Genomic DNA, 14,560 nt, shown 5'->3' on the forward strand with positions numbered 1-14,560 from the left:
AAGAGGATGAAATCCATCTCAGCAAGGCCAGTGAGGTGCCATAAGCATTCATTTAGCCTGCTGGGGTCCAAGCACTGAACGAGTGATGGAACCTGAAGACACATCTCGTAAATAATAACGAGTAAAGGAACAGGGTGAAGCCCATGAAGCAGCCTGACAAATGTCTTCCATTGACACACCACTGAGGAGCGCCATAGACGAGGAAATCCCTCTGGCTGAGTGAGCCCTGAGGGTCTCAGGGGGATCCTGCCCTGATGATGTGTAAGCGAGGGAAATGGCGTCACACAGCCAGTGTGAAAGACGCTGGGCCGACAGCGCCTGACCAAGGGAAGACTCCCTGTAGTGCACAAACAGGTTTTGTGAACGACGAATCCCTGAAGTGCGTGACACATATCGTGCAAGCGCGTGCACCGGGCAGAGAAGGTGCGAAGCCACCTCCTCCTCAGAATTATGGGGAGGAGGAAAAAGTCCAGCCAATGAAATTGACCTAGATTTGAAGGAAGCATTAATGCTTTTGGGCACAAAGGCTGGGTTGGGGCACAAAACTGCAGACCCGCCATCCTCCCGGATCCTGAGGCATGCGGGAGCCACTGAGAGGGCGGTCAGGTCACTCACTCTCTTAACTGATGCTAGCGCCAGCAGCAATGCAGTTTTAAGTGACAGGAACTTAAGTGAGACCTGGTCCAAGGGTTTAAATGGGGCTGCAGATAAGCCATGCAGAACCACCGTTAGATCCCATTGGGGAAAAAGCGGGCGGGACACAGGTCTGTTCCTCCTGACACCTTCTAGAAAACGTTTTGTGAGGGGATGATTGAAAACAGATCTATCTCCAAAACCCTGATGACAGGATGAGATAGCTGCAGCATATGTCTTAACAGTGCTGAATGCGAGGCCCCTGTCCATCAGTATCTGCAGAAACGATAGGACATCCGCCAGCTGGCAGGAGAGCGCTTGAACATTCCGTTCTGTGCACCATTTCTGGAAAGCTGCCCATTTACCAGCATAAGACGCAATGGTAGAGGGCGCCCGCGCACTCTGAATCGTGGCGACCACATCATGCGGCAGCCCAGAAGCCTCTAAGCGTGACCGCTCAGCGGCCAAACCCACAGCCGTTGGCCTATTTCCAGAGGATGTTTGATTATACCATTCGCCTGGAGAAGGGCGTCCGCCCTCCACGGGAGCCTCCACGGGGAGCCGGACACTAGCGCTTGCAGGTCCGGAAACCATGACGCGGACAAGCGTCTGGGAGCCACCAGAATCACCGAGAGCTGTTCCGACCGAATTCGGTCCAGGAGACGGGGAATCAGAGGGACTAGTGGAAACGCATAAAGGAGCGTTCGAGGCCAGGGCTGGTGTGAGAAGGCGTCCGCCCCGAGCGCGGGTCCGTCCCGGGGACTCAGGGAAAACCACAGGCGACACTGAGCGTTTTCGCGAGCCGCAAACAGATCCACAGACGGTTCCCCGAACCTGATCCAGATCTGTGATATCAGTGCAGGATGCAGACGCCAGTCAGAGCCGTGGGGTCCCCCTCTCGACAGGATGTCTGCCGCTACATTCAGTACCCCCAGAATGTAGACGGCTCTGATGGACAGCAGATGGACATGTGTCCAACACAGTAAATCTGCGGCGACACGCAACAGTGGGAAGGATCGAACTCCCCCTTGGCGATTTATGTAGGCTGCCGCCACCTGGTTGTCTGTGTGAACTTCCACATGACGGCCCTCGAGAAGGGCGGCGAAGTGTCTGATCACATTCCTCACTGTCATAAGCTCCAACACATTTATGTGCTCGTGCGTGTGGGAGGGCCAGCGATCTGCCACCGTATGGGACAAGCACGTGCCCCCCCACCCCAACAGTGACGCATCCGTAAACACAGATACGTGTGACGCAGGACGTCCGATGAGAACCCCGCGTGAGAGGATGCAGGGGTTCCCCCAGTGAGCAAGGTCCCTGCCCACTGAAGGGGGAATCCTCAACATACGTCTCTTCTGACGTATCGGGTGTACCCGGAAGCGGATGAACCAGCGTTGCAAGCACCTCGTGCGCAGCAAACCTAGCGGTACCACCGAATGGGCTGCGGACATCATGCCCAGGAGTTTCATGACTAACAGGGCTCTCACGATCTTGCGGGGTTGTACACGGGAGATCACCGTGGAGAGATCTGCCGCTCTTGCAGGCGACAAACGTGCTCTCATTAGGGAGGCGTCCAACTCCACCCCGAGATACACAATCGACTGGGACGGAAGGATGGAGCTCTTCTCCCAGTTTATAGAAAACCCTAGGGTTGACAGATGCTCTGTCAACCTCCTGGTTTGCTGTGACGCCTCGTCCTTGGACCGAGCGCACAGGAGAAGATCGTCCAGGTAAAATAAGACCCTCATTCCCTCCGTGCGCAGTGGCTGCAGCGCGGTCTCCAGACATTTGGAGAAGGTGCGCGGGGCTAGCGAGTAGCCGAAAGGGAGGCGATTGAACTGATATTGAACTCTCTTGAACGAAAAACGCAGAAACTTCCGGTGGTTTGGAACTACTGGTATGTGGAAGTATGCGTCTTTCAGGTCGATTGACGTGAACCAATCCCCGGGACGCACGTATTCCAGGACTTGTCTCATTGTTAACATGCGGAAATGCATTACTGCTATGGAGCAGTTGAACAGGGACAGGTCGAGAATCGGCCTCATTCCTCCCGACTTCTTCGGTACTACGAAGTAGCGGGAGTAGAAGCCCGAGAGTTCTTGTCCGCGAGGGACTCGGGAAATAGCGTCCTTGGACAGAAGTTCCCGCAGCTCCAGCTTTAGGGCCTGAGACTATACTTGCGATGTGAACGTCGTCTCCACGATCCCGTTGAAGGGAGGTGGAGTGGCCTGAAAATGAAGTGTGTGACCGCAATGAATGGTGTCCGAAATCCATTTGCTCATGATACAAAGGCGGCGCCACTCGTGCGTGCGTTCCGACAGTGGACGCGTGTGTGCGGTCACGTGAACAACGTCCGAGGGCTGTGCATGCGCCCTTACCGCCGTCGCCAGTACCAGAGAACTGGGGGCGACCCATGGAGGGTTGTGCTCGAAAGGGCGAGTGCGAAACAATTGGAAAAGGCTGGTCCACACCGCGGAGCGTGGAGTCCGAGAGTGAAGGACGAGTGGGAGCCGGGCCCGTGCACGGGGGCGACAGAGTGCCAGCGGATGGAGCCGCGGACTGTGCCGCCGCGCGTGGTCGAGACAGCGACCTGACATCCCGCCACATCCAACGGTGTGTGGAGAGCGGGAAGAGTTGGGCCTGGCCGGATGCTGGGGCCGGAGTGCAAATGGAGCGCACCCTTACGGCTGGCCGTGTATTATGACTACCTGTACCTGCAGGAACATGTGCGCGTGCAGCAGTGCTTGGAGTGGGGAACATGTGTGAGAACTCGGCAGAGGATTCTGCGGAGGACTGTAGGATTGTGCTCTTTGAGTGACGTTTTTTGGGTTTTATTTCAAAACCAACAACAACATCAGAACAATCAGTAACACACACATTCCCCCCAAAGAGTCACTTCCGTGGCTGCTTTCGGCGAGGCTCCTGCACTTGGGACTGCCAGGACGGCGTCTGCTGGCCCCACCAGAACCGTTGTCCGCCATCTCGCTGGTCCCGCTGATGTGGAGCCGAAGCGGGAGGCCGGCTCCGTGGAGCGGGCGGTGCAGCTGGACGTCTGAAGCTTCCGCGCCGTTCGTCCCATCCTCTGGCTGAACGGCCGGAGTGCGAGGCTGACCGAGGGTGGAACAGGTCTCGCACCGTAGCCGATAGTTCGGCCGTCTTCTGAGCCCGCTCAATGACACCCCTAAGATGGGGACCAAACAGAACATTGGTGGTGATGGGGCCGTCTAGCATCTCCCTTTGCAGATGTTCCGGAATGGAGGGCAGGGCCTTCAGCCAGATCGCTCGCTGGATGAGGGTCTGCCAGGCAGCGATGCGAGCAGAACCGGTGAGCACAGCAGCACACAGATTGAGGATAGCAACAGCAGTCTTAGTAATGACGGCTTTCGACTCCTCGGGAGCTTCCAGCTCCTCCATCATCTTTGAGACGCCGAAGGCAAGAAGGGCGATGTTATTCCCTGAAAGGCACACTCATGTGCGCGGTCGGTGAGCCGCGTCAGCAGCTGGTCATGTTTTGAAGTGGGAACAGCTCGCGGGCCAGCGAGGTGGTTCTTGGCGCCGAACAGCGAGGCCAAGTCCGGCTCTAATGGAGGAACGGACGGCCAGCCTTGGTCGGAAAACCCCTCGACCTTGGAGATGGGCGCATACGTGGAGACTGGCGCCTTGAGCTTGGCAGGCTCGGAGAAGGCGGCAGACCAGCAGCTCATAGCAGCGGGGAAACGCGGCCAGATAGGGTCTGGACAGCGTGTCCGAGTCGCCCCGAAAATTCCCGCCAAATCATCCGCTTCAGGCGGGGCCGGTTCTGGCACAGCTAGCCCCTTGCGGGCTGCTGCCGCAGAAATGATGGCGGGCAGCTCCTGGAGCAGTGGTCTTACTGCTGGCAGGGAGGAGCGAGAAGCCACTGGGGCAGAAGAACCCGCTGAGCAAAGCTCGTCGATCTCCGTTATGTCTAGGAGGGATGCCGCCTCTTCGTAGTTCTCGCTGTCGGTGACGTCATCCAGCCGGTTGAAGCCAGCCGGCTCCTGACCGGCGTCGAAGAAATCCAAAGCCTTGTCCAGCGGGTACGAGTCAGCGACCGGAAATTCTTAGTCGGCGGCGGGAGTGAAGTACTCGACCCAGCGAATCTTCTCCGCCACGGCCAGAGCGGCACAGAACGGGCACGAGGCCTGCGGGGTCAAGGCCAGGCCAGCGTGGTGAGCCCCGAGACAGACCTCACACTTAGTGTGCAGGTCGCCGCTGGAAATGGAGCCCGTCTGGCAGGTCGGGCAGGGTCTGGCGTCACTGGACATGGCTGGTAAGTCGTCTTCGGATAATTTTGCTCTTTAAGGATAATATTTGCTCTTTAATAAAGCTCTCAAGCTTGGCATGAAGAGAAAAAGGGGGAATAAGAGCCATTGGAGGTGAGCAGTGGGGTCACTGCGGTTATATACCACGAGGGGGCCCACTATTGGTGGGCGTACATTTGAGCTCTTCATGATTGGCTGATGCGGAGATCATCCTTCCAATAGCAGCTAGCTTAAGGGCTAAGACTAGACGAAATAGAACAACTCCTCTGATTTTGTCAGTCAAATATTGTTGTGGCCCCTTGTTTTGTAGTGAAACAAGTTCTTTATTTTTCCACATCAGAGTTTAGTTTAGGATAGTTTATATTATTTTTAGGTTCTTTTCTTCCTGTGTACCGATGTGCAGAACCCATTTCACTGTTTGTGGCAAATAATGTATTGTATTTCGTAGGTTGGATACAAATTCTACTCAACCAATTGTGATTTTACCACAATAATAATCATTCAAAGCATCCCTATGCCAACATATAATTGTATCAGATGGAGTGTTATCATTAGTCTTTACATTTTTAGTCATTATTTAAAGATAATAAGTAAAATTGCTCAAAAATATTTGCTGAGAGCTCTACAATTTCTCAGACATTCCACATTGGGAAAGTAAATATTATGTTCAGGTTGTTTTCACCACTCATCATTAGCATGTAGCAAGTATTAACCATCATCTTCTTTTTCTAATCTTTCCAATCAGATCCCTGAACTTGGAAACATCCCAGCCTGCTGGAGAGTTGTTGAACACCTGACCCAAGTCTCATGTTTGGCATCATGGATGAAACATCACACAGTGGCTCCTCCTGCACAGATGCATCACTGGTGTTTTTGAACATGTAGAGAACAGCAACATCCTCAAATGGAAGCGTACGTTTTGCAGAGGGGGTGCTCCGGCTTCCCAGACGACAGTGAAAGGACCATCCATGTAGAGGGACATGGTCACAGCGTTGTAACACCAAGATATTGTGTCTGGAGAACTCGGGACAGATACTCAGACCCACATGGACAATATAAAGCTTTGTCCCTAACAGAAGCTAACTACATTAGACAAAGACTGTAGCTGACACCCATGTAGTTTTATTTACCATAGCTAAATTACCTGTGTACATATGTGATTACTGTGTATTTGTGTAGTTTTCTGCGCCTCATGATTTTTATCTTGAGAGGCGCTGTAGAAAAGATATTTTCTTCTTCTAGTTTCTATGTATTAATTTTTCATTTTGCAGGGTGTTTCATTTGTTTGTTATTCAAATGTAAAAAAGTTTTATGAAAACAACAACTCTTGGATTCTTTGTTCAAAACACCAACGTTAAACACATCCATAAGAAAAAATGTCCAATCTATGTAGTATTCAGCATCTTCTTTAAAAGCTAAAATGAAAATATTCTACATTTCTCAAAGACCTAAATGCTTCTAATAAAACAGGTTAGTGTGCAGTGAGAAGCCATTTTGTGTTGGATCCCTTAGAAGCTGACCAGCGTCTTTGTGCTGTGGACCTCTGTCGCCTGAAACACAGAAATATACAAAGAAAATATCAATTTGGCATTTTACTTTTTCTACAACAGTCATTATCAAAAACAGAAAATGTTCTATAAAGCTATAAAGATATTCATGACTCACAATTAGCATCTGTTGATGACAAACATAAAACAATATTCACACGATGCAGCTCTTTGTAATCATTTTTGGAATCGAAGATTGTATCTGAAATACTTTGTGTTTAGGAAATGTTTGTTTTACTGTAATACTTGTTCAGTTGTGCTTTTTCATTACTAATAAATAAAAGTATTTATTATGCAGTATGTACTTTTTAAAGTATCTATTAAAATAATTCAAATGGGGGAAATGTATTAAAAAATTGCTGTGGATTAACTATGCTGCTACAGCTCCATCTAGTGGGCAACTATTGTTTCTTATAATCCATTCTTCCTTAGTGGGACAGGATCGCCCCCACGACCTGACTCGTTTCTCCATATCGATTGACATGTCACTGGCTACAGAAGGCATTACTGTTGATGGAATGAGGGGCATTAAGGTTTTGGGATCATAAAAGTATTAATGGTATAAAATAGCAAAGTTAGTTGCTTAACGCTTTACGTCATATAATAATGTGATTGTTCCATAGATAGCCTGTATTTGATATAGCACCTTCTAGAGTCATGGAACCCCTAAAGGCGCTTTACACACAATCAGTCATTCACCCAATCACACACACATTCACACACTGGTGGGTATGAGCTACGATGTAGCCACAGCTGCCCTGGGGCGCACTGACAGAGCACTGGCGCCACCGGTCCCTCCCACCACCACCGATGGTAGATGACTAACTGCATTGAAATCTGGGGAATTACATATAAACATACACTAATCCATTTATGATTTTACACAAAATGAGCAATAACAATCATTAGTCTAAGTAGTCACAGAGCTCCAACCGGTGCGTTACTGGCTGAGTTACAAATATTACAATTGGGTGATCTGGCTGATTACAGGACTCTACAATTGTTGTATAAAGCTCATGTGAAATCAAACAAAGCAAAATCTCAAATCTGGTGTGAATGTGACAGATTATATATATGATTTTCTTTTAATCTGATCCTTTTTAGTCAGGTATTTGTAAGTTGCATTGTTTTGTTCATTTTGTTACTATTTGTTTAAAATAACAAAGAAATAAATTAAATTAAAAATAAGTTCATTAAATCTTCTTATCACATAAAACGTGTATGGTACTTTTGTTAATCCTCATGTATTACACAGAGTAGCCAAAGCTTTGTTCTCTACCTTAATTTGTTTGCTGTCGGTTTCATCAGAGCATCTCACGGGTGTTACTGTGGTTCATTCTTCTGCCGTACACCTGTGTATGGAGAAAGAACTGATACAATAATTATATAATCTACACAGCATATTAAGATATTAACGGGGAAATTACATGAATGACTAAGTTGATCCTGATCTGTTTGTCACCGGTTATTTTTTCATAATGTCACGTTTCACGTTCGTATCTGCTTATGTAGCATTAGCTTAGTGTGCTAGTAGTGCTAACAAAGGAAGGTGGCATGCACAAGTATGACACAAAGCAACAATACCGTTCAATCTTTCTAACCAAACAATAAAACAAAGCCTTTATGTTGCTAAGACATTTTAATACCAAGCAAAAATAATTTGTCCACAAGAAAAATACAAACCTTAGCATAGCATCGATTTTCAGGCCATGTGACTGCCGCCATTGTTGAAATGTGATGCCAACCTTCACCCTGGTTAGTCCAAACATTTTTGTTTTCTGCTAGATAAAATGCAGCTTTTCCTTTTGGGAATGTTTGTAGCTGTCGGCTGTTTTTTTTTCCGCTCGGCTGTTTATTCTTCTCTGACCTTCGGAACATTTCACTTCCAGTTCGGCCGAGCGTCTCACTTCCGCTTGTGTGTTTTGCTGAAAAATGAGGGGGTTCTGGGTCTGCTGTGGATTGTGGGACGCCCTTGGTGGTGGGTGTTGATGGTGGGAGTGGGAGTGGGAGTGGGATTGGGAGTGTGAGTATGGGGTGAGCCTCCGTGTGGGGTTGTGTGTTTTCACTGGGGTGTGAGCAGGTGGTGGGTTTTTGTTGATGGTGGATCTGTGGGAACACTGGATGGGATGGTTCACATGCCTGTTATGTGCAGTGGGTTGTGCTGGCTCAGTGTGTTGGCTGGTGTGGCAGCAATACGCCTTTCCCTCTAATTTCCCTCTGGGATTAATAAAGTATTGATTGATTGATTGATTGATTGATTTATGAGTGTCTAATCTGCCTATTTTCAAAGAGGAAGAAGAAGAGAATAAATGCGGTTGGGCTGGCCTGTTGATACTGACATGAAGTATTCACCTGCAACCACCGTGTTTTTACCCTGACAGTGTTTGTCCCGAGGACGTTATATTACAGATCACCATCGCATTTTCTGCGTCCCCATCTCCTGTTCTGTTCTGGTCCTGCTGGACCTGACTGCAGCCTTTGACACTGTTGACCATCACCTGCTACTGGAGAGGCTGAGAGACTGGGTAGGCCTATCAGGACCTGCTCTGGAGTGGTTCTCCTCTTATCTCTCTGAGTGTTCCTTCTCTGTGGCCGTCTCCAAGTTTAGGTCCTCCACCACCTCCTCTCTTACCCATGGTGTCCCACAAGGTTCTGTGCTGGGGCCTCTACTCTTCCTCCTCTATCTGCTTCTTCTTAGCGCATCCTGAGCTCCTTCAAAGGAATCTCCTACCATCTTTATGCAGATGACATCCAACTGTACATCTCCTTTAAGCCCCATGAGATGTCTAAGCTGCAACTGTTACACACCTGCTTAGACTCTATCAAAACCTGGATGGCTGGGAGCTTTCTTCAGCTGAATGAAGATAAGACTGAGATCCTCATCTCTGCCCCAGACAAGCTGGTTCCCAAAGTCAGAGACTCTCTTGGTCAGCTTGCTTCCCACACCAAACCTTCTGTCAGGAATCTTTTTTTTTTTTCATTTATTGACATTAAAATAAAAATACAGTCAGAACTAAATTGCTGCAAGCCAAAATGAAAAAGGGGACAGAAAGAAGAAAAACTTATATTGTCTGCCCCTTTTAACTAAAATAGCATTAATACAAATGAAATAATCATATGATTCTTAAAGAAATTGAACAATATAGTTCCTGGACCTGTTGGCCGACAAAATCTCAACCCATGAATTTGAGAAAAAAATAGAAAAAGAAAACAATTTACACAGAAAGAAGCATTAAGTTATAGATCTATATACATACATATATACACATACGAATACATACTAGGTTTTTTTTCCTTTCATCCCCCCCACCCCCCTCCCCTCACACATTTATGTAACGGATCTATATAAGGTAATCGTTTTATTTTTTATCTCTTTTTTGAAAGTTAATATTGTTTTTGCGTTCTTGAGTTCAGTATTCAATTTATTCCACAATTTAACTCCATATATGGAGACACAATGTTCCTCTACGAGTATCCGATGTCTAGGTATGTTAAATAATTCATGTCCCTTTAAATCATATTTGCTATGTCTTCTTGAAAATCGTTTAATTAATCCTGCAGGTACGTTCCTTTTGTTTGCATTATAGATGAATTTTAAAATATTGTAGTCCACCAGATCATAGAATTTTAGTGTTTTTATTTTAATAAATAATGGATTGGACGGACCTCTGTAGTTGCTCCTTGTGATTATTCTTATTGCTTTTTTCTGTAAGATGTATATGGAATTTGTGTAAGTTTTATATGTTGTTCCCCAGATTTCAATGCAGTAGTTCAGGTATGGTATGATCAGTGAGTTATATAATAAATATAATGAATTATTATCAAGCAACCCTTTTGCTCTATGTAACAGTGCAATAGTTTTAGATATTTTAGTTTTGACACTGTTTATATGCAGTTTCCAAGACATTTTTTCATCAATGATGACTCCCAGATACTTGACTTCTTTAACTCTTTTAATATTAATCTCATCTATATTTAATAAAATTTCATCATTTGAATTTGTATTACTAAATATCATAAAACAGGATTTATCACTGTTTAATGATAGTTTGTTCCCATCAAACCATAGTTTAATTTTTTTCATCTCTGTTTGTATCACTTCTATCATCTGCTCAACATTATCTCCTGAATAGTAAAAAGTTGTATCATCTGCAAATAAGGTACATTTTAATATATTGGATACCTCAACAATGTCATTTATATAAATGATAAATAGTTTATGGCCCAATACCGACCCTTGTGGTACACCACAAGTAATGTTATTTATATGTGATTTTGTGTTGTTTATTTGAACATACTGCTGCCTATCGGTAAGATAACTAGTTATCCATTTTAGGGCCATCCCTGTGATGCCATATTTACAAAGTTTTTTAATAAGAATTTTATGATCCACTGTATCGAATGCTTTTTTTAAATCAATAAAGATACTTATGAGATTACTTTTTTTGTCAAGGGCTTCCGATATTTCTTCTGTTAATTCCTTTATTGCCATGGATGTTGAATGATTTGTTCTAAAACCATACTGTCTGTCATTTAATTTCTCTTCTTTTTCCAGGAATCGGTCCAGCTGAGCAATATATAATTTTTCTAATATTTTTGAGAATTGTGACAATAAAGATATTGGTTTATAGTTGGAAAATATATGTTTGTCTCCACTTTTATGAAGTGGTATGACTTTTGCAATTTTCATCCTGTTAGGAAATGTCCCTGTTGCAAAAGATAAATTACATATGTAAGTCAATGGATGAATAATACTTTCTATTATATTTTTTATTAATGTTATGTCTAAACCATCACAGTCAGTACTTCTTTTGTTGATGCATTTATTGATAATATTTCTTATTTCATCACTAGTTACTGGACTTAAATATATACTGTTTTTATTGCTTTTGATATTCTCGCCTATACTATAATTAGTTCTTTTTGAAATGTTTTTTGCCAAGTCAGGTCCCACATTAGTAAAGAAATTGTTAAATTAATTTACTATTTTACTGGTTTCACTAATTTCAGACTGTCCATTTTCAAAATAATTTGGATCTTGGCGTGACCTTTGACCCAGCTCCCACCCTGGATTCTCATGTCAGTTCTCTTGTTGGCTCTTCCTTCTTCCATCTCAGGAACGTTGCTAAGCTGAGTCCCATTCTGTCCTGCTCTGAACTTGAGACAGTTCTCCACACCTTCATCTCCTCACGCTTAGACTACTGTAACTCTCTTTTCACGTGTCTGAGCAGAACCTCCTTGAACCGTCTACAGGTGGTTCAGAACGCCTGTGCTCGGCTTCTGACCAAGTCCTCCAAACACACCCACATCACCCCGCTTCTCCTCCAGCTTCACTGGCTGCCAGTCAACTTCAGGGTTCATCTCAAGATCCTGGTTCTGGTCTATAGGGCCTTACATGGACAAGCACCATCTTACATTGGTGATCTTCTTAGTTCCTACACCCCCAGCAGGTCCCTGAGGTCCAGTGATCAAAGCCTACTGGATGTGCAGCACCAGGCTAAAGGTCAAAGGTGACAGATAATTTGCTGCTGTGGCCCCCAGACTCTGGACCTCTCTCCCCCTGAGCCTGAGATCAGTGGACTCAGTGGTCTCCTTCAAAAAGCAGTCAAAAGCTCACTTGTTCAAGCTGCTATTGCGTGACCTTCGTCATCACCCTCTCCTTATTTCTATTTCTATCCTGTTTCTACCTATTCCGCCTTTACTGGGATCCACTGATTTCGCTCTTTCCAATAAAATTCCTCTCTTCTTTTCCTTACATTTTTTAATCACAATATTTATTTTTTGTCATTTTAAACATATTTTTGGGTGTGGCACATGTGTCCCTTCGTGCCCCCGTCTGGACACACCCCTGGCCTACACTCAGTTGAAGAAGCTAAAGCAGGCTATGAAATCCCAGGCTTATGTTGATCTGGTTTTTGTTGTCACTGGACAACAGCATGGATCTGTTTACATTGTGGCATATTTAATATCAGTTGGCTCATGTTAGTATTAGCTAGTTGATAGCACTAGCTACAACAGGCTGCTGCATGGTTCTTTACGACTGTTGTTATTACACTTTCAGCCAGTAGAACAGATAAGCTGGAAACTGTTTAGTGTTACTTTAAGGAGTTTTTTCATGTTCTGTTTAGAATATGGTTCTGTTCTTGCTGGGAAACTGGGTTATTAATGGGTTACCAGAAACTCTGGTAATGTCTGGTAAGTGGACACATTTTAACTTGAACCTGTACAGTGTAGACATTTTCAAATTGTAGGGATATTTCGCTTGTCCACACAATGCCAAGCACAACTTGGTTTTTAAGGTAGGGTTAAGGCATTGTAGTCACTAAAACAAATGAAAGTAAACGGAGGTCCACACAAACATATAAATGTTTCTGTGTGTGTGTGTGTGTGTGTGTGTGTGTGTGTGTGTGTGTGTGTGTGTGTGTGTGTGTGTGTGTGTGTGGTAAGCCAATGTTAAGTCATTTTCTGCAACCATCAGATTCTGTGACTCTAGGTGGCAGCCTGATGAAAAGGGTTGGACCTTAGCATTGTTATTTTTCTTCATAATTTAGCTTCCTTTAACGGCATTTTTCAAGAACGATCACTGCACCTTTAATAATGAGAAAAAGCTGATTGACATCTAAAGATTTTCTGAAAGGCCTATTCACGTTTTCTTTTTTAATCACGCAAAAAGAAAAGCTTCAGTAGTTCGTTATGGGTTACATAAATTACCCTTAATGTTTCCAACCAAAGCTAGCTGTTAAGACAATAATCCTCTTAAAATCTGGACATACTTGTTTAAAAAAAGTGTGTCTGCCTTGGGACTGAGAGACCGGGGTTCAAATCCCAATTGGATCAAAGACTTTGAAAAAAAATGGGACCCAATCCCTACTTACTTGACACTCAGCATTAAGGGGTTAGATTGGAGGATTAAACCCTCAAATGGTTCCCGAGCGCAGCTCTGTCTGCAGCTCAACGCTCCTCCAGGGGATGGGTCAAATACAGAGAACCAATTTGACACACAGTGTGTGACAACTAGTGGGCCTTTAACTTTAATATTATAGACTAGTTCTTTAATTACAGGCATGTAATAATTAGATGGAGGACATCTGAGCTTTTCACTAGAAGTGAAATGGACTCAGCAGGCACATTCACAGGAAACATGTTTCTCAGATGTAAAGGAAAGTGTTTTGGCAGCAGCAGCAGGAATATCTTTATCATTGGGATGTGTAGTCTGATAACAGTCAGAGCAGCTGAAAGGTGGTGTCTCACCATGAAATAGAGCAGGCAGCTCTTCTGGCAAAGCCGACGGGGAAAACTTGTACTTATTTCTCTCAGCCAAGCTTACCTCCTCCCTGTAAAACACATAACCTTGAGTCAACTCCCTCCCATCATGCCCAGTCAATTTGACTTTCCAATAATATAGATTATGGTTTATCTTCGAGGCAGAGGAGCAGTAAGATTAGGAGAAGGTGGGGCAAGACATTTTATTCATTTAATAATCATTTGGTCTTTTGGAGCTGAACTCCACCTCCACACCCACCCTGCCAGTCGTCTCCTCCATGTCTGATAAGGATCAAACAGAGTCTCACACAGGACCAGTCCGTACTGCACTACCTGCTGCAGAGACCACTGCTTCTCCACACCTTTCTTCAACTGAAAAAAAAGTCAAAGTTTCACCTTCAGATCAGACACTTTAATGTTCTCTCAACATTCAACAAATAAAATGTCAAAATGCACACATTCCTCTTTTAGTCCAAACTAGATTAACTATTTCAGTGTGAGGATGTCACAATCTACATGTGCGTTCATGCTCCCTTTGTGTTGAAAATTCTAATATTCACACATTCACACTAAACATAAAAAGTCAGTGATGATTAAATGTTGAGTTAAAATTACCACACCTGCTCCAAACAGAAGTTTAAAAGCTTGATAGTTTCAAAAACAAAACGGGGGGTTTTCTCAGGATCTATGTTTTCCATGTTCCTAAAAGAAAAACAAAAGGATATTTAGTCAAATTTATGCCCACCCCATATCTGAAATAAAGAGAGGGGAAATGGGACAAATGAACAATAATATAGTTAGAATTTTTCATGAGAAAATAATCAACAGAAGCTA

At 44.8% G+C, this 14,560-nt stretch overlaps 1 protein-coding gene across 1 annotated transcript in view; it reads right to left on the bottom strand.

The window, feature by feature from the left end:
• nbeal2 (neurobeachin-like 2) overlaps positions 1-14,560 on the bottom strand; it is a 458,076-nt gene that overhangs the window by 237,151 nt on the left and 206,365 nt on the right. Inside the window, exons 4-6 of the mRNA XM_070551909.1 lie at positions 14,347-14,428; positions 13,986-14,098; positions 13,715-13,797 (exon numbers count right to left, since the gene is read on the bottom strand). Coding sequence (XP_070408010.1) covers positions 13,715-13,797; positions 13,986-14,098; positions 14,347-14,428 — 278 coding nt within the window. The remainder of the gene's footprint in view (positions 1-13,714; positions 13,798-13,985; positions 14,099-14,346; positions 14,429-14,560) is intronic.

This window comes from Nothobranchius furzeri, chromosome 5 (assembly GCF_043380555.1).
Source record: "Nothobranchius furzeri strain GRZ-AD chromosome 5, NfurGRZ-RIMD1, whole genome shotgun sequence".
Taxonomy (NCBI): Eukaryota; Metazoa; Chordata; class Actinopteri; order Cyprinodontiformes; family Nothobranchiidae; genus Nothobranchius; species Nothobranchius furzeri.